At 41.8% G+C, this 24987-nt stretch overlaps 1 protein-coding gene and 1 long non-coding RNA gene across 8 annotated transcripts in view; one reads left to right on the forward strand and one right to left on the reverse strand.

The window, feature by feature from the left end:
• Nucleotides 1-24987, reverse strand: part of LOC137546740 (uncharacterized) — a 76254-nt gene that overhangs the window by 9792 nt on the left and 41475 nt on the right. For 5 of the 7 annotated variants that reach the window (XR_011026338.1, XR_011026334.1, XR_011026333.1 and 2 more), the window contains 2 exons: nt 17528-17626; nt 6377-6440 (listed from right to left, as the gene is read on the reverse strand). This is a non-coding gene — a long non-coding RNA (uncharacterized lncRNA). The remainder of the gene's footprint in view (nt 1-6376; nt 6441-17527; nt 17627-24987) is intronic. The other 2 variants (XR_011026339.1, XR_011026335.1) reach the window with 1 other exon arrangement.
• SYPL2 (synaptophysin like 2) overlaps nt 4803-24987 on the forward strand; it is a 44516-nt gene continuing 24331 nt past the window's right edge. The window contains exons 1-3 of the mRNA XM_068269518.1: nt 4803-5320; nt 5404-5472; nt 21813-21943. Of these exons, the coding sequence (XP_068125619.1) occupies nt 5252-5320; nt 5404-5472; nt 21813-21943 (269 nt within the window). The 5' untranslated portion in view covers nt 4803-5251. The remainder of the gene's footprint in view (nt 5321-5403; nt 5473-21812; nt 21944-24987) is intronic.

Raw genomic sequence — 24987 nt, forward strand, 5'->3', positions numbered from 1 at the left:
TCACCCCCTGTCACTGCCACCCATCAATCAGCCCCTAACCTGCCCCTTGCGGGCAATCTGATCACCCACCCACACCAATAGATCGCCCGCAGATCCGACATCAGATCACCTCCCAAGTGCAGTGTTTACCTCTCTTCTCTCCTCTAAACACCCACTAATTACCCATCAATCACCCCCTATCACCACCTGTCACTGTTACCCATCAGATTAGACCCTAATCTGCCCCTTGCGGGCACCCAATCACCCGCCCACACGCTCAGATTGCCCTCAGACCCCCCTTATCAATTCGCCAGTGCAATATTTACATCTGTTATTCCCTGTAATAACCCACTTATCACCTGTCAATCACCTATCAATCACCCCCTGTCACTGCCACCCATCAATCACCCCCTGTCACTGCCACCCATCAATCACCCCCTGTCACTGCCACCCATCAATCAGCCCCTAACCTGCCCCTTGTGGGCAATCTGATCACCCACCCACACCAATAGATCGCCCGCAGATCCGACATCAGATCACCTCCCAAGTGCAGTGTTTACATCTCTTCTCTCCTCTAAACACCCACTAATTACCCATCAATCACCCCCTATCACCACCTGTCACGGTTACCCATCAGATTAGACCCTAATCTGCCCCTTGCGGGCACCCAATCACCCGCCCACACCTCAGAACGTCCTCAGACCCCAGCCCTGATCACCTCGCTAGTGCATTGCTTGCATCTATTTCCCCCCTCTAATCACACCTTGAGACACCCATCAATCACCTCCTGTCACCCCCTAGCACACCTACCCATCAGATCAGGCCCTAATTTGCCCTGTGTGGGCTCCTGATCACTCGGCCAAACCCTCAGATCCCCCTCAGACCCCCTTCCGATCACCTCCCCAGTGCATTGATTGCATCTATTTTCCCCTCTAACCGCCCCCTGAGACACCCGTCAATCACCTCCTGTCACCCCCCTAGCACTCCTATCCATCAGATCAGGCCCAAAACATCCTGTCATCTAAGAGGCCACCCTGCTTATGACCGGTTCCACAAAATTTGCCCCCTCATAGACCACCTGTCATCAAAATTTGCAGATGCTTATACCCCTGAACAGTCATTTTGAGAAATTTGGTTTCCAGACTACTCACAGTTTTGGGCCCGTAAAATGCCAGGGCAGTATAGGAACCCCACAAGTGACCCCATTTTAGAAAGAAGACACCCCAAGGTATTCTGTTAGGTGTATGATGAGTTCATAGAAGATTTTATTTTTTGTCAAAAGTTAGCGGAAATTGGATTTTTATTGTTTTTTTCACAAAGTGCCATTTTTCACTAACTTGTGACAAAAAATAAAATCTTCTATGAACTCACCATACCCCTAACGGAATACCTTGGGGTGTCTTCTTTCTAAAATGGGGTCACTTGTGGGGTTCCTATACTGCCCTGGCATTTTAGGGGCCCTAAACCGTGAGGAGTAGTCTAGAAAACAAATGCCTCAAAATGACCTGTGAATAGGACATTGGGCCCCTTAGCGCACCTAGGCTGCAAAAAAGTGTCACACATGTGGTATCGCCATACTCAGGAGAAGTAGTATAATGTGTTTTGTGGTGTATTTTTACACATACCCATGCTGGGTGGGAGAAATCTCTCTGTAAATGGACAATTGTGTGTAAAAAAAATCAAAAATGTGTCATTTACAGAGATATTTCTCCCACCCAGCATGGTTATATGTAAAAATACACCACAAAACACATTATACTACTTCTTCTGAGTACGGCGATACCACATGTGTGACACTTTTTTGCAGCCTAACTGTGCTAAGGGGCCCAAAGTCCAATGAGTACCTTTAGGATTTCACAGGTCATTTTGAGACATTTGGGTTCAAGACTACTCCTCACGGTTTAGGGACCCTAAAATGCCAGGGCAGTATAGGAACCCCACAAGTGACCCCATTTTAGAAAGAAGACACCCAAGGTATTCTGTTAGGTGTATGATGAGTTCATAGAAGATTTTATTTTTTGTCACAAGTTAGCGGAAATTGATATGTATTGTTTTTTTTTTCACAAAGTGTCATTTTCCGCTAACTTGTGACAAAAAAAAATCTTCTATGAACTCACCATACTCCTAACAGAATACCTTGGGGTGTCTTCTTTCTAAAATGGGGTCACTTGTGGGGTTCCTATACTGCCCTGGCATTTTAGGAGCCCTAAACCGTGAGCAGTAGTCTAGAATCCAAATGCCTCAAAATGACCTGTGAATAGGACGTTAGGCCCCTTAGCGCACCTAGGTTGCAAAAAAGTGTCACACATGTGGTATCGCCGTACTCAGAAGAAGTAGTATATTGTGTTTTGGGGTGTATTTTTACACATACCCATGCTGGGTGGGAGAAATCTCTCTGTAAATGGACAATTGTGTGTAAAAAAAATCAAACAATTGTCATTTACAGAGATATTTCTCCCACCCAGCATGGGTATGTGTAAAAATACACCCCAAAACACATTATACTACTTCTCCTGAGTACGGCGGTACCACATGTGTGGCACTTTTTTGCACCCTAAGTGCGCTAAGAGGCCCAAAGTCCAATGAGTACCTTTAGGATTTCACAGGTCATTTTGCGACATTTGGTTTCAAGACTACTCCTCACGGTTTAGGGCCCCTAAAATGCCAGGGCAGTATAGGAACCCCACAAATGACCCCATTTTAGAAAGAAGACACCCCAAGGTATTCCGTTAGGAGTATGGTGAGTTCATAGAAGATTTTATTTTTTGTCACAAGTTAGCGGAAAATGACACTTTGTGAAAAAAAACAATTAAAATCAATTTCCGCTAACTTGTGACAAAAAAAAAAAATCTTCTATGAACTCACCATCCTCCTAACGGAATACCTTGGGGTGTCTTCTTTCTAAAATGGGGTAATTTGTGGGGTTCCTATACTGTCCTGGCATTTTAGGGGCCCTAAACCGTGAGGAGTAGTCTTGAAACGAAATTTCTCAAAATGACCTGTGAAATCCTAAAGGTACTCATTGAACTTTGGGCCCCTTAGCGCAGTTAGGGTGCAAAAAAGTGCCACACATGTGGTATCGCCGTACTCAGGAGAAGTAGTATAATGTGTTTTGGGGTGTATTTTTACACATACCCATGCTGAGTGGGAGAAATATCTCTATAAATAGACAATTGTGTGTAAAAAAAATTAAACAATTGTCATTTACGGAGATATTTCTCCCACCCAGCATGGGTATGTGTAAAAATACACCCCAAAACACATTATACTACTTCTCCTGAGTACGGCAATACCACATGTGTGGCACTTTTTTGCAGCCTAACTGCGCTAAGGGGCCAAAAGTCCAATGAGCATCTTTAGGCTTTACAGGGGTGCTTACAATTAGGCACCCCCCAAAATGCCAGGACAGTGAACACACCCCACAAATGACCCCATTTTGGAAAGTAGACACTTCAAGGTATTCAGAGAGGAGCATAGTGAGTCTGTGGCAGATTTCATTTTTTTTTGTCGCAAGTTAGAAGAAATGGAAACTTTTTTTTTTTCTTTTTTTTGTCAGAAAGTGTCATTTTCCGCTAACTTGTGACAAAAAATAAAATCTTCTATGAACTCACCATGCCTCTCACTGAATACTTTGGGATGTCTTCTTTCCAAAATGGGGTCATTTGGGGGGTATTTGTACTATCCTGGAATTTTAGCCCCTCATGAAACCTGACAGGTGCGCAGAAAAGTCAGAGATGCTTGAAAATGGGAAAATTCACTTTTGGCACCATAGTTTGTAAACGCTATAACTTTTACCCAATCCAATAAATATACACTGAATGGTTTTTTTTTTTATCAAAGACATGTAGCAGAATAACTTTCGCGCTCAAATGTATAGGAAATTTTACTTTATTTGAAAAATGTCAGCACAGCAAGTTAAAAAAGTCATTTTTTTGCCAAAATTCATGTCTTTTTTGATGAATATAATAAAAACTGAAACTCGCAGCAGCAATCAAATAGCAGCAAAAGAAAGCTGTATTAGTGACAAGAAAAGGAGGTAAAATTCATTTAGGTGGTAGGTTGTATGACCGAGCAATAAACCGTGAAAGCTGCAGTGGTCTGAATGGAGAAAAAGGCTCTGGTCCTTAAGGGGCGAAAAGACTGTGGTCCTGAAGTGGTTAATCAAGTGCAGAGGCAGGTGTGTGGTCATGTGAGTGGGTGAAATCTGATTGGAACATTGCTGCAGCAAGCTTTGTAGCACTGATTGTAGTGCATAGCTGTGCAGTCACCCTGCACTTTATGCTGCACTCAATACATGAAAGAACAACCTTTCCCAATCAATGCTCAATCTATGTTTTGGTGAGCTTGAATAAAAAAAGTTACTGTTTTTTTTAATACATCTTTATTTGATTTCATTATTTTAATGGAAATTAACATATAATATTTTTAAAACACATTAGTACCTAAGTCACATGTTTTCAGCATTTTGTACTATGCAATGCCTCCTTATGAAACTGTGGAAATGCTTACTATCTGACTTACTACAGCTAGATCTTGCAAATTTGTCCTTCTTCATTAAAGGCCATTGAATGTTTTTCACAGTAAAGGTAAACTTGCTTCATTGTCTTAAACAATTCATTACGTAAGAACTGTCACAACTGCTGTAAATGAAGTCATTAGATATAACTTGTGATAACGTAAAACATGAAGGCCCTGCAGTACACACGTGTCACCTCCCACCAGCTGGACTAGTGATTGCTCATCTCCCGTTTTGGAATGGGGTGTGTGTAGGGATCAGGTGTCTGATGCATTCACACTGCTCCACTCTGAAATAGGACTTTTTTTTGTCCATGATCTGGGGGAGAGAGTGTAAGGAGGTGAGTGTGGGACAGAAAGAGTAAGGAGGGGGCAGAAGGACAGACAGACAGGCAGCAAAGGGCATAGAGCCAGGGACCAGACCAGAATACAGGGACTAAGAAAAGTCTTCTTACAGACGTACAGTAAACTGCAAGCATTTTATTAAAACAATTAATGGTTCATAAAGTAGCAAAACTAACAGCTGATAGAGACATGTGTCTGTAGAGATGCAACGACTAATTCATATATGACAGCAAGAGGACAGTAACGCAAGTTATGTGATAGGAACAGACAGGTTGCGCTGTAGGTGGAAATATACTGCAACAGACAGACTGGGCGGACAATATCAAGAGGATTTGCAACACAGAACCTGAAGAGCTCTCCCTTGGATATTTGAGTTTCGTTCATTTATCTGGCCAAAGCTTGAGAGACAAGGATGTCGACAGCAATGTCCTCTGGAACAATGGACAGAGAAGGTGGAGGCCGCACGAGCTGGGCCATAAAGGTAGCAAGAGGGGTGAAGTGTGTGCCAGGTGTGTGGTTTTGCTAGGTGAAGGGTAGATACTGACCTCTTCCTCCATTCACCAGAACCCACTGACAGGTCTCCGTTGGAAACGGCTGGAAGAACCATTGGGCTTCATTAAACTGCTGGAATGGGTATGTGATTCACATATGATCATTTTTATTAGCACCAGCTTACACCCTATCACATAGATGTGTGCTGGAAATACTAATTGTCAGTGAACATGGTTAAATCAAACAGATATAACAGAATGAAAAGGGCAATTACACGTTTACAGAGCTGATCAAAGCAAGGCATGCTGTAGACACTGTGTCATCTGTTGCTCATTCAGCTAGATTCAGGAACCCAGAACTGTCATTACAATGCATCAAGTTCTGAAAAATAGTTTTGATTTCTAACTTACTGCAGAGATGTGTATATGTTCTGAATTCACAAAAGTGTATGCTGTTTTATGATTCACTGGAAGTAAAGATGTGCTGTGCCAAGACTCATTACTTGGAGGAAATATACATAACAGCTGTGCAATGCCATGTTTTCCTGTCTACTTCAAATACTGTACACAAATAGCAACTGCTTGCTGGGAGCAGATGGATATGGCTGAACACTTGTGTTTTCTTTAAAAACACCTGACTACTTTTGTCACCCCCTATCCATGAAAATGACTGTATTTCTCCTAACATTGGCTATCCTATGGCACATCTCTGTGGCTGTGTGTTCCCAGCCCCCTCTTGGTCGGCTTGGCTCTCTATGCCCCTCACAAATAGCTGTTCTCACATTTCACTGCAGTTTAGGAATCTCTCCCAGCCAGTAACCTTTCCACCATCTCCATAACCTACATGCTTGGGATCACTCAGCACCCAGCCTGTGCCAACAAGTATTCAGGTTTCAGTCGTATAGTCCATATTGTACATACGTTCTCTATTTTACATGCAGGATAGCATGCTAAATATTTTACATTCTAATGCAAGTAATTGCTTCACCATGCCATTCAGAAACACTATGTTTAACCTAAAATAAAAAAGTACTAATTGACATTACCTGTATGTGGCAATATGCTGGTAACATGTGCAAAATTGGGTTTGCAAGGATACTGATGTTTCCTCTAAAAGAAAAAAAAAAAAAAAAAAGATTATGCCAATTCTATGTGAGTAAACAGTACTATAGTTGGCTTTAATGGTCCCCATAGCAATGTTTAAAGCAGCTATCTCTAAGTCTGGTACACAGTATAGTACTGGATCCATGATTAGACCCCCTAAACCAACTTTGTTGAAAATATCATTTTCAAAGTAACAGCAGAATTTTTTAAAGTTTCATGACCCGGAAGCTGGCACTTTCCCTGTAGAAGGAGGGGGAACATGTCTAAACTTAGCAACAGAGGTCTTTAAAGCATTGCTTTTTCCCGATTGGGCCATGCCACAACCCCGACATACTCTGCCCGCTGCTGTCACCACTGAAGTACTCTAGCTAGTGCTGCAACCCTTAAAGTACTCTAGCTAGTGCTGTCACTCCTGAATTATTCTGGCCAGTGCAGTCACCTCTGAAGTATACTGGACAATGCCGTGACCCTTGACATACTATGGCCAATGCTGTCACCTCTGAAGTGGATAGTTCTGCTACCCTTGAAGAACTCTAGCTAGTACTGTCACCCCTGAAGTGCACTGGACAATGCCGTAACCCCTGACATACTCTGGCAATGCTGTCATCCCGGAAGTATTCTATCCAGTGCTGTCACCCTTAAAGTACTTTGGCCATTGCTGTCACCCCTGGTGCTCATATTTATACAAGGAAATTAATATTTCAACTGGTAACTTCTTCTATCCAGTCAGAAGAGGTTAAAGTACCTGGGTTTTTCCAAACAGTTTATGCAGTTATTTTAGATAATCAGAATGAGGATTATGTCACTGGTATAATTACCAGTACTGAGGAAGCCAGGGTCACAATGACCCATTGAAGAGGAATGACTGTTAGAACATTTTCTGATTCTGCTTGAAAGCTGAAAATCATTTTCTCATGTATATTTTCTCATTTATTTTTTTATATGCTAGCAGCATTTTAAAGCGCCAGGACCCACAAGTCCAGCAGGGTGTCCACTTGCACGCCTTGGAAAAGAGAGTAGTGGGACAATTTCAATCATCGCTAAAGGGACTTGAAAAGATCCCTCCAGCGATGTTTATTGACTGAAATGAAACAAAACTGGAAACATTTCATTTTTATTTTATTGGTATATGTTTTTGCTGAAGATCTCAGATCAACTTAACTTATCACAAAACATTTGAAACTGTTTTTCCCCCCAACATCAGGGTTTTTGTTTTTTGTTTCTTTTTTAGGAAAATAACACTAATTTAGGATACCAATCAGAATTTATCTTGCATTAAACTTGGCTACGCTACTATAGACAGCAGGTATTTGGTTCTGGTGCTATGAGTTACCGGTCCAGTTAAGAATACAAGCAAATGCTAATTTGTGATTTCTTACACATAAGGCAGCAAGTGATTTTAATACTGTCTATCTTCATCTGTCATAATAAATAAATCATTATAAAATGCAGTGTATGCCGGTGAGCATGCCCACATGCTCAGTCACTGGCACTGGTGGGAACATAACTGACATCACGTAAAAGTGAGGTACTACACTTCCTTCTGTGTAATCGATAAAATGGAACTAGGACCAAGATTGTCAGCCAGTAGGGGTGGATTCTGTGTCATCTCTATAAAGCCAAACAGAAAGAATTGTTTAGAACCGCAACCATCAACAAAATCACCATGTGTGCATGCTAAATTGCTCGGCAAGAGCTATGTTTGTAGCCGCTGACTTGCTATATTCTACTGTTAAAAAGTTTGGGGTCACTGATATTTGCTTATTTTCCATGACAGTCATTGACAAAGTTCAAAATACTTATGTCAATCAAACTTTGCTTTTATCAAGGAATTCTCCATCCTCCATTTACCACAGTTAGAGCATTGTAGACCTTGGATGTTCTGGTTGTCAGTGTGTTTAGGTAATCAGATGAGATTTTCCCCCATGCCTCCCGAAGCACCTCTCACAGGTTGGATTGGCTTGATGGGCACTTCTTACTTATGATATAGTCAAGCTCAACAGGGTTGAGATCCAACAACTGTGCTGGCAACTACATTATAGACAGAACATCAGGTGACTGCATATTTCCTGATTAGTTTTTGCATACTGTAGTACTGTGCTTTGTCCTGTTGTAGGACAAGAGTGGTTCCTATCGAAAGGCCTTCCATATGGTATGGCATGATGGTGCAAAATGGACTAATAGAGTTTCTTCTTCAAGAACGCATATAATCAGTATGTAATCAGACCCACGGGTACTGATGCTGCAGATGTTCAACTAGTCTAAAGAAGGTCAGATTTATTATCTCTTTGTTAGCACAACAGTTTTCAGTTGTGCTAAATTATTTCAAAATGGTTTTCTAATGATTAACTTTTTAAATGATAAACTTGCATTAGCAAACACAACATTTTGTTGGAACATCAGACTACCGATAATTGATCCTGAAAATAGGCCTTGCAATACCCCTGTACAAGTTCCTTTACAAGACAGTCATTTCCAAACAAAGAAATGAGCAAGTGACCTCAAACTTTTGAATAGTAATGTATCTCTGTGGAACCACCCTCTAACACATACTTCCTTGGTTCAGGTGCTCTTCAGCTTGCTGTTTTGGGTATTCCCCACCACCAATTGTATTGCATTCTCCCTGATGCCAGTAACATTTAAAATCAAACAGAAAGAGCAGAACCACTGGTAATGCCATTCTGTCATTACTGCATATTTAAAACATGACAATATTTACTATTTGAAGTAACATACATGCTTACCACAGAATGTGTCCACTGTAATTTATTTCCCATACTTACTTTTTTTTCTGTCTGAATGGCTGCTGCCATATTTGAGCAGTTTGCTTAAATATTGGTGATTGCCCTCCTGTCCACTTGACAATTATTTATGGGTCCGCTAGGTGGGAAGTTTATGTTATTAGTGGTTCCAGCAATAAATATTCCTTCTTTAGTTGAGCTCCCTTAGCTATACCCTATCAGACCCTCAAATCATTGTGTGATTAAGGAAAAAAGTTTCTTCTGATCTAAGTTGGGAGAATGTAACAAGGAAGATGCACTAAGGAAGGCCAAGCATGAGCATCTCTTAATCTCAGGGCTGCTGTCACGATCTACAGAGATCTTTGTTCCCAGAAAGATGAAATCTGTTAAAATTTGTACTTTTCCTCCATCTGTTTGCAGATGGAGGAATTTGGAGCAGATTACATGACTTTAAATTTCTTGATGTTAAGCAGTAGACTAGCTTTGGCAGTTTCTCGTTTGACATTCATGTTTAGGCTCTTTAATTCTTCCTTAGTTTCAGCCATCAGAATGGTTTCTTTGGCACATCTCAGCTTGTTAATGTTCCTGCCCACTATTTTATTTTCAAAATCTGACTCATCCAAAACAGCTTTCCGCATCACATATTCAGCATATAGGTTACATAAATAGGGAGACAATATGCAACCATTTATGAACCGGTTAGTTATCCAATACTCCGTTCTAACTGTTGCTTCTTGGTTTGCATATAGATTCCTCAGAAGGCAAATGAGAATGGGAATCCATGGGAATCTGCCACTGTCTATCATGATCTACACAGTGAAACACTTTTTAATAGTCAATAAAGCAAAAGTAGACATTCTTCTGGAATTCCCTTGCTTTCTCTATTATCCACTGAATGTTGGCAATATGGGTCCATATGCAATTCAGTTTTTCTCCTAAGAGATCATTTTTTATCTTCTATTTAAAATAACTTCTCAACTGAAAAAGTACCAAAAAGTAGGTCTGAAACTTTGAGTACTTATCTCAAGGATCCAACCCTCACCCTGGGTCATAATAAGGGTAAAAGTCAAAGCAGAACTGCAGTAAAAAAAATTATCCTCAAAGTAATGAATTACCGTAACCACATTTGTATTAATTTAATAGATTTACTTTTCTTCAGCCCTTGGAGCCTTAAAGGGAAACAAGAGAAGGGAAAAAAAGAGTTTCACTTACCTGGTGCTTCTACCAGCCCGCTGCAGCCGCCCTGTGCCTACTCCGTCATGGAACGATCCTCCGGTCCCCCTCAGTGACTAAGTTTCGATTTCAGTGACAGAGCCAGTCGTCGGCCACTGCACCTGTGACTGGGCATGCACAGGACACTCCCGGGGACGGGAGTAAGATTGAGGACACAAAAAAGAAACTTGGTCACTGAGGGGGACCGGAGGATCATTCTGTGACAGCACGGCATAGCTTGGCTGCAGGGCGCTGGTAGAAGCCCCAGGCTAGTGAAACTTTTTTTTATGTTCACTTTAGTTTAGCTTTAAGCGAGCTGCATTGAGCCACATGGAGCACTACAGGCTGCTGGGAGATTATTCTTTCACCTCTCATCCAAGACTGCATTAGAGTGTACCTGAGATGGGGACTTAATAAAAAATATACATACCTGGGGCTTCCTCCAGCCCCCTCCAGGGTTATCGCTCCCCAGCGGTCCTCCTCCACCTCCTCATTTGTCCACAACTGGCCCTGGTAAGTCGGCCAGGCGGCGCAGGCACAGTCCAGCCAAGCGCACTCATCGCCAGGAGCAGTCTGCGCTTGTGCAGTAGTACTGCACAGTCACAGAGTGCTCCTGGCAATGGAATCGAGACAGGGGAGCATGTTCAGTCGGGCTGCGCATGCGCAGTTGGACTTTCCCGGGGCCAATTGCAGACAAACGAGGAGGCAGAGGAGGATGGCGAGGGAGCGATATGCCTGGAGGGGGCTGGAGGAAGCCCAAGATATGTATATTTTTTTCTCTCAGGTTTACTTTAAAATAAAGCTTTATTATTGCAGGTAGCTTCTGTGTGCAAATCAGTTTAGATTGTAATTTGTGAATTTCGTAAAAACAATATTACATTTGGGTCAGAAACAGGAGGGGTAAAACTATGTAGGCAATGAGGAACTGGTAGCGCAATGGCATGACGGCCACCACATTTCTGTTAACTACTTGCTATTTAAGAAGTACTTGCTATCATCTAATTTCTCTCAGGCAAGGTTTGCAAACGTTTGTTACCTAACAGCAGACAATTTTGCAAGGTGTGCTTTGTTTTCCACTGCAGCCCTGGAAAACCATACTAAATAGACTATATACTAAATAGACGCTTTTCTCCTGGTGGACTCAAAACTTCAGAGCTGCAGCTACTAGGACGTGCTCTGTAGGCAGTAGCAGTGTTAGGGAGTCTTGCCCAAGGTCTCCTACTGAATAGGTGCTGGCTTACTGAACAGGAAGAGTCACGATTTAAACCCAGGTTTCCTGTGTCAGAGGCAGAGCCTGTAACCAGTACACTACCCAGCCAAGTGTTGCAAAATAGAGGCCTTTGATTCAGAGACTCATAACAGCCTATAGTGCATGTGTATGTGGAAATAGTTGCTGCTGGTTTGTCACAGGCACAGAGCATGCCCGTTCAGCGATAGTTGCTTCTAGTGTGCCATAGGTATTAACAGACGCTTTGGAAAATATAGGCAGTAATTACGTAGCAACTTGTTGCTGCCTAAAATATGTATGTGTGTGGAAGTGTGCTGCATGGCACTGGGCCTAATAATTAGACATCTCCAAGCATCCTTAGTGGGGTCATTATAGGAGACTAGCCGACCCGCGGCGTAGCATACGCCGCATAAGAGGGTAGAGAGCAGGAAGGGGGTATTGGGCACAGCGGCGGAGAGGGGGGTTGGACCCCCCCTCAACTGTGTCCCCCATGTGTGCTCTACCTCCAGCTTAAGCTCAGCAGGAACCCTCCCCCCCCCTCTCACCTGGGTCCCCCATGTGCGCTACCCCCTCCTGCTTAAGCACAGTAGCAGCCGCCACTATTAGTAAGGGGCAGCGGGTGGGGATGACTCACCTCTTCCGTGTTCCATCGTGCCTTCCACTGTCGTCACTTCCTGCAATGCCACACACTGTATTGGTGTAATTTGCCTTTTTAAAACAGAAGGAAATCTGCAATAATTCAGCTATAAGTGAATATTTGTAGTTACCCACAATGCACTGCTACTAAATATGCAAATTACCCCTTTTCCCCCTTGGTAAGTCAAGCAAGCATCCAGAGCTGCTGGTGTATAGCAAGCATATAGCTTTAAATGTTACACAGTCATATCAAACCCACATGTAGACAGCCTGTTTCAGACTTTTGGTCCTCATCAGTACATGGCAGGGATTGATATGGCTGTATGAGATAGGGCTTGGACCAGTACAACAGAGTAACCAAGCAGCTCAGGGTGACCCAAACCACTCGGAATGTATAGGGGGATAAAAGGGACCAAAAAGACCTCCTACTAAAAAAAGCAAAGCTTGGTGTAATTTGCCTTCCTAAAACAGAAGGAAATATGCAATAATTCAGCTATAAGTGAACATTTGTGGTTACCCACAATGCATTGCTACTAAATATGCAAATAATTCCTTTTCACCCATGGTAAGTCAAGCATGCCTATAGCTTTAAGTTTTACACAGTCATATCAAACCCACATGCGCCAGCCTATTTCAGACATTTGGTCCTCATCAGTACATAGCAGGGATTGATAAGGCTGTATGAGATAGGGCTTGGACCAGTACAACAGACTAACCAAGCAGCTCAGGGTGACCCAAACTACTAAGAATGTATAGGAGGATAAAAATAGAGACCAAAAAGCCCTCCTACTAAAAAAAGCAAAGCTTGGTGTAATTTTCCTTCTTAAAACAGAAGCAAATCTGCAATAATTCAGCTATAAGTGAACATTTGTGGTTACCCTCTTTGCCCTTGGTTTGATCTGACACTACTTCTTCTTCTTGCTTGGACCAGCCCCTTCTTCTTGCTTGGACCGGCCCTGGGGGCAGGGCGCTACTTCTTCTTCTTGCTTGAAGGTTGAGGCACTTACTCTATTATATATATATAGATCCCGCAAACCTGGACTAGATTAATTCAAATTTACCACCATCATTTGAGTTATATCAGATCATGATATGAGTTGCTGAGAAGTATGTGAATTATAGTAACTGCCGCAAGAGTTGCTTTTTTTCTTTAAAGTGACCTTATGAACCCTGACAAATTGTTACCATTCTTCCTAAGTATTTGTTTAGAAAAACAAGCCTTTTTTTTTTTTTTTTTACATGTAGCACAGTGGTATGAACGTGTACCTGAAAATAATATGCAGGTCCACCTAGAAGCATTTAGGATGCAATGTTAGTTGCAGTACTGTACTCCAAAAGTGAACAAGCCTCTACCAATTATAAAACTGCTAGTTTACGTAGGAGCTTTGAACTTGCCCATGCAAATAGCAAACCTCCTGATTTTGGTATGTGCATAGGATGTCTTATTCCTCAGGTTACCACTCCAGGAAAAACCTCCTGGTCATAGAGCACATACTGGAGGATGCAGGATATCATATTGGCTGTGAAATGCAATATCTGATATTACAATAAAGGCTATATGGAACAGAGATAAGTTATTTTCACTTTATTGAGCTTTACTTTAAACATGAATTCTACTTTCTACAACCATTTCAGAAAAAGTTAATTGGAAATAGTACTGTACAAAGACAACAGATCAAAAGCTGAGAAATCGTATTGTTTTAAGAAAAATTTGTGCTTATTTTGATTGAGAGGTCGAGTCTGAGGCTCTAGAGTTATAGATGGGGAGTACACTAGTCTGAGCAACACAACACGGGTACATAGAACAACAATGTTCCTCAACACAATATTGCAAAGAATTTGAGGATTTCATCATCTACACTGTTTATAAGATAATTAAAAGAGTCAGAAGTTCAGGACAAATCTGTGTACACCAGGGACAAGGCCAAAAGCCAATAATTGATGGCTGTAATTTCTGGACCCCATGCAGCACTCCTTGAAAACAGATATAAACCTTGAGTGGAAATCACCATGTGCACACACTATGCAAAGAATAAACCATATATAAAAAAGATCCAGAAATACTGCCACCTTCTGTGGGCCCAGTTGTATTTAAGATAAGCTGAGGGTTGCATCACACTAAGCCCTCTGCTAGACTGGTTTGCAGTTTGGATGACAATAGATGAACAGCAATGAAGAAAGGACCCATGCTTTCCTATGGGCCTGTTCGCACTTCGCAAGTCCGCAGTGGACATTCCCAACTTGCGTGGTTTCTACAGACAGATGTGTTGCCATATATCTGATAAGTGGCACATTTCCACTCTGCAGACAGTGAGAACACCTTGCACTACTGGAGCAGGTACAGTGCAGCGCATATACTTTTAGCTCCAGCATCTCCATTGTAGTGTAAACTAACCCAGAGGAAAAGTGTAAAACTGTCATGTGGTCTGGAAAATAAAGGATTTAAATTCTTTCTGGAAATCTTGGATGCCACATCCTCTGAGCTAAAATGGACAATAACCACCCAGCTAGTTATCAAGGCACAGTTCAGAAGCCAGCATCCATGATGGTACATGGGTGCATTAGTGGCATCGGTGGCTTGCATATTTTGGAGGGCACCATTAATGATGAAAATATGTACAGATTTTGAAAATTTGCTTCCATCCAGATGACATCTTTTTCAGAGAAGGCTTTGCTTATCAGGACAATTGTGAAACCACATTTCAGCAAGACAAAGTAGACTCAAAAGTGTTAAGGAGCTGAAATTCTATATCTAAGCAAGAATAGAAGAACATTTTGCATTCTGAGTTACTGCATTTGGGCCCCTCAGATCACAAACATTTCAGTGCATTGTTAAAGGGAAAGGCAATGGTAAACACAACCCATTCCATTATTCAGTTTCAACGTTTGCTATTTTGTCTTTGCACTATTTTTAATACAATGTGCAAATTATCACATTTTGTTTTGGTTTTCAAATATTACAGTCTTTCAAAACGGTTCTTTTCCGTTAGCCGGGCGCATCCACTAGGTGGCGATAAAACTCCACCAGAGTTACATCTTTCCCTACTATCCATGGCGGCCTGGAGGGGGAATAGTAATTAACGCCACCTTGTGGTTGCTCCTGGCTAACGGAATAGTACCGTCAAAACTTCTTTGGGGATGGATTTATAGTAGGCCAATTTACAAATAACAGGAATCTGCTGAAGGATAAAATTCTGTTAGAGCAATTGTTATTAGCTATTCTAGTAGCAGTAGTAGTATTGTTCCATGTTAGCCACCATTCAAAGCAGGAAGTTTTGAATTGGATGATAAAATGTGTTGGCTAACTTTAAGAGCTTCAAACACTGATGCCCCTTCCCCACTTGCGCAATTTCAGCCATGTTTTCGGCAGCGTGATTCGCAAGGGCATCAGAATTGCATAGACTGCACTGTCTGATGTCTCCATCCATGTGTTGCAATTCATCGTGGAATCGCAACAGGTGGTTGCCAACAAATACCCGCAAATGCATTGCAATTTCCATTCATTCTCATGAATAGAAATCACAACCTCATTGGGGAGAATTGCATAGAAACACATTGGGTTTACGCGTTTCCCGATGCACACAAGTACAAAAGAGGCCTAAAGATTTAATTAAATGTGTATTTTTCTTTGTGCACTAGGTAAAAATGATGGAAAACACAGCTTATGCACATCAGAAGGCGGCACATAGATTATTTGGCCTAATATAAATAAATTCATGTCATTGAGATGTTTTAAATACAATTGGACATCAAAGGGTGCATGGAGCATTCTGTTAATTCCTAAACAAGACTAAGTTATTTACGACAAATATCCTGTTACCAATTTCTAAGTGACCTCAGGTTACTGTACTTATGGGTGACTTCAATCAAAGAGGGACACAGTGATGTGAGAAACAACATTGATACAGCGGTTCAAAAATGATCAAGGATTTAATACAGATCACAATTTAGTTATACTTGTAAAATTGTGACTGTGATTTAATAGCGTGCTGTAGCCTGACATAATATACAGTATCTGCTCTGTTTGACTAAATAATCTGGAGATGGAGACATCTCGAGATCCCTTAGTAAATCAGTTCTTCTCTGTCTCTATGTTATATGAATAGAGAGCAGCAGATGCTTTTTATAGTACAGTGCTTACTGCTAAGTCAAGAAAGTTTGCAACATCTCTGCAGACCAGGTTTTAAAAATAGACTACAACGCTGGGCCATGTCTATGGGTTCCAGTTGGCTTGACAACATTAATACTGTCGGGTTACTGGCATACCCATAATCTGTAATTTACTTAGGACCCATTTTCATTAGCATGAAATCATTGTGACTCCCTGCATGCAAATTCGGACAGGGAAACACAGTCTACTGGAATCTATACACTGCTATCCAATACACATGTGGTAAACAAAACAAATGGCATACTGCATAATACTTACTTACTTGCCTATCCAAATCTCTATAGTTGTACATGGCAAGGCTAGAGGGATTCAGATGTGTCTTGCCTCACAGTTGAGCCGCTATTGCGTCTCGTAATCACATGCAAGCACACAGTAGAAATGAGTCCGGTGTATCTCATCTGGGATTTTTAGGTCGACATGAAAAATTGGCATACAAACCTACCTTTGAACGTGTGAACTTTCAATGCAAAAAATATAAGAATGTTAAGTGTCAAGTGGGTGGTTAAAATCAAGATCAATTCATTTTAAACCCATCTGATGCTTATCAATATATGGGAGTATATATTTTGCTTCTCAAATTGGACCTAATGTAAAAAAAAGGACAGTGAATTTGCTGTGAGCAGGCATCAAAAGGCAATTTTACTGATACAAACACTAGCACCATGGAATAATGCACAAGTTTCTATGGTAATGTGCGGTGTAACACACATTACCATAGTAATGGGCAGTGCTCCCCTGGCGTTAGTACTGTTAAAATTGCCTTGCGCTGCCTGCTCATGATAGATTTACCGGCTTTTGTGCGTAAGGCCCATGCTTTCTAAAGGATGCCATGTTTGAATTTGTATTAAGATCTTATGGAAGAGTGTAAACCTGTATTTGCATTTGACAAACTTTGCTTGTCATTATTATAAATGCAGCATGTCCCATTATGGCGTTTGTGAACAGCTGTACGCAAGTTAATGAGAATACTACATAGATTTGTGCGAAAAGTACCTCAAACACATGTCAAAAGCAGCTTAAACACAACTCAAATGTGAGTTAAAAGGACTCCCATACACCATGCTTTCGGAAGGTGTGTTTAGTTGTGTTTGCTGCTGATACTCACCCACATATACGTTTAATGTCCAGAATAGTACCTCAGGTTTATAATTCTGCTCCTAACTGGTGGCAGATCTTAGATGGCTCTCACACTTCCCATCTCCACCTAAAATGTTTTGGTACTATTGATGTTTGTTCATATTAGTCCAGCTAGTTTAGAAGCAAAATTCTGTATATATATATATATATATATATATATATATATATATATATATATATATATATATATGCCACCAAATACAACTTTCATAGAGCTATTTGTGTCCTTTATGATTCTCAGTAATTCATTGTACACAATACAAAACAATTGGGTAGTTTTTTACTTAAAGAGGAACTGTTGTGAAAATCTTAAAATTTAAAACACATACAAATAAGAAGTACGTTTCTTCCAGAGCAAAATGAGCTACAAATTACTTTTCTCCTATGTTGTCACTTACAGTAAGTAGTAGATATCTGACAGAATCGACAGGTTTTAGGCTAGTCCATCTCTCCATAGGGAATTTTCATTATGGCCTTTATTCTTTATAAATACACTCCCTGAAAAAGATTTATACAAACATGCTGGCCAGCCTCCCTGCTTACCATACAGTTTTTTGGCAGTTGGATGGAGCAATTGCCGTTCACTAAGTTCATTTTGAAAATAAGGAAATCCCTTTGAACCACCCATGAATAGATGGGGTAGTCCAAAACCTGTCGGTTCTGTCAGATTTCTACTACCTACTGTAAGTGACAACAACATAGGAGTAAAGGAATTTATGGCTCATTTTACTCTGGATTAAATCTGAAGATTTTTGCAACACTAAAACCCATGATTTCTTTTTCTACTGCTTGGCTTTCCCTCACTGTAGTAACTTACAATGTGTATTTAAACCCTAAGTAGAATGTGATGGAGGTTTATTCAGTATAAGTCTGTTTATTTATCTAATAGTCTGAAAGAAATAATCAATAAATCCTGTGCTTCCCCCAAACTGTGTCCCACTGGATCACCCTGCGTTCTGTGCTAGCGCTGCTCTGCTTGGAGTGGAGGGGTGGCTGAATAGAAAAAAGAGCACACTATAGCATAAAATCACAGGGGTCTTTATTGCACATAAAAAATCTACTTACAGGAAATCAGTAGTAGATACATGGATACAAGTGAGGACTGGATCACACACATCTATCACAGCAGTTCTCCGAACTGTGGCCAGCAGCGCGGTGATCCCCTTTGCAATTGCCCATGTGGCATGGACCCAGCCTTTACTGCCCTAACCTGATACATTTCTGTAAAATGCACCTTAACTTTAACTCTACTATTGTGTGACTACTATGTCTACTTGACATAATATAACTGCACCAAAATGGCATAGATGTAATAAAGCCACAAAGAAATTTGGGGGCGAGTATTGCCGATAGAACTATATTGGTGACATTACCATTCTACTAGCAGCTATTCCGGATAGTACAATATCAGTAATTTTACTGATATTCTACAATCACCTTATTTTTTCCTATTCTCACATTAACCTTCCCTGCCTTTATGCCTAACACTAACTTACCCTGTACCTTTTTTTAACAGTATCCTCCCACCATCTATGCCTAAAACTAACCTACTCCCTACCTATGCCTAACACTAACCTCCCACCGTCTGTGCCTCAAACTAACCTACTCCCTGCCTGCGCCTAGCACTAACCTCCCACCATCTATGCCTAACACTAATCTCCCACCATCTATGCCTAACACTAACCTACTCCCTACCTATAGCTAACACTAATCTCCCACCATCTATGCCTCAAACTAACCTATTCCCTAACTATGCCGAACACTAACCTCCCACCGTCTGTGCCTCAAACTAACCTACTCTCTGCCTACACCTAGCACTAACCTCCCACCATCTATGCCTAACACTAACCTACTCCCTACCTATGCCTAACGCTAACCTCCCACCGTCTGTGCCTCAAACTACCCTACTCCCTGTCTACGCCTAGCACTAACCTCCCACCATCTATGCCTAACACTAACCTACTCCCTACCTTCACCTAAAGGTGCCCATTAATGGTACAATTTTTTCACCAAATGCAATCTTTTGATGCGATTTTTACAATAGAATTGTATAGAAAATTTGCAGTTTATGAAGGCAATCAATAGTGAACGACTCTGGAAGATTGCTAAATAGGATAAAATCGATCCGAAAGTTGGACTTTATGATTGCATTTGAAGAAAGAATCATTCATTAAATGTGAACAATCAATAATTGCCTTCCAATTAGTTACAATCGTTCAAATCGCATCGAAAGCTCGCCTTTAGGTAAAAATGGTACCGTTCATGGGCACCTTAACAATAACCTCCCACCGTCTGTGCCTAAAGGTGCCCATTAACGGTACCATTTTTTTTAAAAAAAGCAATCTTTCAATATGATTTTTACGATCGAATTGTATAGAAAAGTTGCTGTTTAGGAATGCAATTGATAGTGAACTATTCTTTGGTCGATTGCTTTATAGGGTAAAATCGACCCGAAAATATGATCACATTTTGAAGAAAGAATCGTTCACTAAATGTGAACATTCGATAATTGCCTTCAGATTACTTACAATCATTCAAATTGCATTGAAAAATCACATTTAGTGAAAAATTGTGCCGTTAATGGGCACCTTTACTGACCTCCCTGAAACTGTTAAACTGTTGTGCCTGCCAATATCATTGTGATACATAACCGATATACACTAACCTAAAGGATTATTAGGAACACCATACTAATACTGTGTTTGACCACCTTTCGCCTTCAGACCTGCCTTAATTCTACGTGGCATTGATTCAACAAGGTGCTGAAAGCATTCTTTAGAAATGTTGGCCCATATTGATATGATAGCATCTTGCAGTTGATGGAGATTTGTGGGATGCACATCCAGGGCACAAAGCTCCCGTTCCATCACATCCCAATGATGCTCTATTGGGTTGAGATCTGGTGACTGTGGGGGCCATTTTACTACAGTGAACTCACTGTCATGTTCAAGAAACCAATATGAAATGATTCGAGCTTTGTGACATGGTGCATTATCCTGCTGGAAGTAGCCATCAGAGGATGGGTACATGGTGGTCATAAAGGGATGGACATCGTCAGAAACAATGTTCAGGTAGCTCGTGGCATTTAAACGATGCCCAATTGGCACTAAGGGGCCTAAAGTGTGCCAAGAAAACATTCCCCACACCATTACACCACCACCACCAGCCTGCACAGTGGTAACAAGGCATGATGGATCCATGTTCTCATTCTGTTTACGCCACATTCTAACTATATCGAGACTCATCAGACCAGGCAACATTTTTCCAGTCTTCAACTGTCCAATTTTGGTGAGCTTGTGCAAATTGTAGCCCCTTTTTTCTATTTGTAGTGGAGATGAGTGGTACCTGGTGGGGTCTTCTGCTGTTGTAGCCCATCCGTCTAAAGGTTGTGCGTGTTGTGGCTTCAAAACTGCTTTGCTGCATACCTCGGTTGTAACGTTGCTCTTCTATCAGCTTGAATCAGTCGGCCCATTCTCCTCTGACCTCTAGCATCAACATGGCATTTTTGCCCACAGGACTGCCGCATACTGGATGTTTTTCCCTTTTCACACCATTCTTTGTAAACCCTAGAAATGGTTGTGCGTGAAAATCCCAGTAACTGAGCAGATTGTGAAATACTCAGACTGGCCTGTCTGGCACCAACAACCATGCCACGCTCAAAATTGCTTACATCACCTTTCTTTCCCATTCTGACATTTAGTTTGGAGTTCAGGGGATTGTCTTGACCAGGACCACACCCCTAAATGCATTGAAGCAACTGTCATGTGATTGGTTGATTAGATAACTGCATGAATGAGAAATTGAACAGGTGTTCCTAATAATCCTTTAGGTGAGTGTATAGAACTGTTAAATTATATCTTGCACCCTAATTTTACAAGTTGCACCTACGATATTGTGTAAAAGTATAGCTTCGCCCAAATTTCCCAGCACTACTATTAATTGCTTCAACCTAAATGTATCTTAATGCCCTATAGGCTACACATTACCATGCTGCAGCTCATTGCTACCTCACAGCACGGAGAAAGAAGTGAATATGATAACACTATTATATTTTAAGAAATATATTATTTCTCGGGCTATATTTATTTTTTTGTATATAGACTCAACATTTTACACTGCATTATTTCTCCCTATGGCCTTATCTCTTACCTGATTAACTGAAGCTTTGTGTCAGTTCTTATTCTACTGTTCTTGACTTTTTTTTTGCATCTAATGTTCAATGTTTCCTTTCCTGCCTTTCTTATTTTTCTTAGCTCTTTGCTATCTTTGCCTTTGGAAGCTGTGGTTCATTCAGTGCAGTAACTGCAGCAATTGTGATGTGCAGTGTTACAGAAACACAGACAGATACAGATCTCATCTCTGTGCACTTTTCATATCCCTTCAGGTAAATATTTAGCCTAGCAAACAGCATTCATAATCATTTTCCTGTGTATTGTTAGGGTTGGCTTGCGTCTGCAGTTGTATGCTAACATCTAGGTTTTCAACCAGTGGAGAATGTGTACCCAAGTACTTGCACTTATTGCAGTCAATTCATTACAGTAAGCCAATGTTTCTCAAACCTGTCCTCATGACTCCCCAAAGGTCCCCTCACTTATGCACAGGTGGGGTAATTAGTGTCTCAGCTAGGTAGATTCCATGTAGCTGAGACACTAATTACCCCACCTGTGCACAGGTGAGGTTGCCTGCAAAACATGCACTGTTGGGGGAGTCACGAGGACAGGTTTGAGAAACACTGCAGTAAGCTTTAAGGGTACGTACACACATTGAGTTTTGATTGACCAATCACTGGCCAATTTTACCACCTCCAGGTAGTATGAGGGCCGACTTTGAAAACTATAAACAGATTGTGTAGGTAAGCTCTCATATTTCATTGAAGTGGTAAAACTGGCTAATCATTGTCCAATCAAAATTTGATGCTGTAAGCACCCTTAAGGTGGCCATACACTGGTCGATTTGCCATCAGATTCGACCAACAGATAGATCCCTCTCTCATCGAATCTGATCAGAGAGGGATCGTATGGCCACCTTAACTGCAAACAGATTGTGAATCGATTTCAGTCTGAAACCGATCACAATCTGTGGAGCTGCTCCTCCCCCCCCCCTGCATACATTACCTGTTCCGGCCGGCGCGAGTCCCCTGGTCCCCGCTGTCTTCTTCTCCGCTCCGGGCTCCAGACCGTTCCTGCAGCTACTGAACTTCCTGTCCAGGGGAAGTTTAAACAGTAGAGGGCGCTCTACTGTTTAAACTTCCTGCCGGGACAGGAAGTTCTGTGTAGCTGCAGCTGGTCCGGAACCCAGCGCGGAAAGAAGACAGCAGGGACCAGGGGACTCGCGCCGGCCGGAACAGGTAATGTATACCCGCTGTATTGCGTCGGTTGTCGGGCATTCGAACGCCGCTATCGACGCACTCCCGACCCACCAGCGATCGAGAAAAATCTTCCGCACGGACGGATCGATGGGAATCGACGGGAACGATCGATTTTGACCGGTAATCGATCGTTCTGTCAGCGGTGTGCACGGCGATTTCACAGCTGATTCGATCACTGTGGTCGAATCGGCCGTATATCGGCGGGAAAATCATTAGGTGTATGGGCCCCTTTAGGCTACATACACACTTGAGATAAAAGTCTTTGGAAAAGGCAAGATCACAGACCAATTTTACCCCATTCCATGTAGTATGAGAGCCATACTCTACACAGTCTATTCTATTGAGCTGAACTTCCCATCAGATAAAAATCTTTGCAAGATGCTGCACACAAAGATGCTGTACATATTCAACAGATCAGTGTCTGCAAAAGTTCAGTTCCTGAAAAAGATCCGTTCTTGCAAAATGCATTCATAGTCTATGAGATCTGCAGATCCTCATACACACCTTGTTTAACAGACATTCATCTGCAGATCAGATCCACCAGGATGGATCTTCAGATCTGCAGATGATTGTCAGATATGCAGATGAATGTCTGTTAAACAAGGTGTGTATGATGATCTGCAGATATCATAGACTATGAATGCATTTTGCAGGAACGGATCTTTTGCAGGAACAGATCTTTTGCAGACACTGATCTTTTGAATGTGTACAGCATCTTTGTATGCAGCATCTTGCAAAGATTTTTATCTGATGGGAGTTCAGCTAATAGAATGGACTGTGTAGAGTATGGCTCTCATACTACATGGAATGGGGTAAAATTGGTCTGTGATCTTGCCTTTTCCAAAAACGTTTATCTCAAGTGTGTATGTAGCCTAAAGCTGGCCATACACTAGGCTGATTCTCCACCGATCGAGAGCAGATTCGATCACTGGGATCCAATCTGCTGTCACATCGTTCACGCTACACGCTAAATTTCGATCTATTTCGATCTATTACGTCGATTGCTCCGTGCAGGAAATTACCGTCGATCGCCCGCGGGTAGGGAGCGCGTCGCTAGCGGCATTCGAGTGGCCGACGACCGACGCAATACAGCTGCAATACATTACCTGCTCCGCCGGCGCGACTCCCCAGGTCTCCACTGTCTTCTCCGCTCTGGTCTGGTCTCCGGGTCCGGCATGCTTTACGTCTTCCTGTCCCGGCAGGAAGTTTAAACAGTAGAGGGCGCTTTAAACAAGTTTAAACAGGGGAAAGTGAAGCATGCCGGACCCGGAGACCAGACCAGAGCGGAGAAGAAGACAGCGGAGACCTGTGGAGTCGTGCCGGCGGAGCAGGTAATGTATGCGGGGGAGGGGGGGGAGCGATGGCAGCAGCACCACCACCACAGATTGTGAACGATTTCAGGCTGAAATCGATTCACAATCTGTTTGCAGTAAAGGCAGCTATACGATCCCTCTCTGGTCAGATTCGATCAGAGAGGGATCTATTTGTTGGTCGAATCTGATGGCAAATCGACCAGTGTATGGCTACCTTTAGATGAAAAATCATAATATACATAATCCTGAATATTACTTTCCTCAATGAAAAAAAAAAGAAAACAATCATTACCAAATCATTTCTATGCAGTCTAAAGGGACGCTGTAATGAGAGAAATATTGAGGCTAGATTCACAGTGGGACGTTGCGTTTTGATGCCACGTTAAAGTCGCACCGCAAGCTTACAACGCAACGCGCCCAAAAAGTGGCAACGCAGCGTTACCGTCGCATACAGCAGATACAGTAAAAAATACAGGCAATGAAAAGTATGCTTCCAAGTCATTACTGAGCATGTGCAAACAGTCCAACGCAGCTTATAACGTGTATAACGCACTGCATGCAGTACTTTTACTTAACGTGCAGCGTTAGACACCAACGCAACGTGAGCACTGTGAACAGGGCATTGAATTTTCATTGCAGTGAGTTATTCTGCGTTAAATGCTGTTTTAACGCGCGACTTTAACGTCCCACTGTGAACTTAGCCTGAGACTGACATTTATTTTTTCCTGATCCTTTTATCTGCAGTTC

The sequence above is a fragment of the Hyperolius riggenbachi genome, chromosome 2, assembly GCF_040937935.1.
Source record: "Hyperolius riggenbachi isolate aHypRig1 chromosome 2, aHypRig1.pri, whole genome shotgun sequence".
NCBI classification, from domain to species: domain Eukaryota; kingdom Metazoa; phylum Chordata; class Amphibia; order Anura; family Hyperoliidae; genus Hyperolius; species Hyperolius riggenbachi.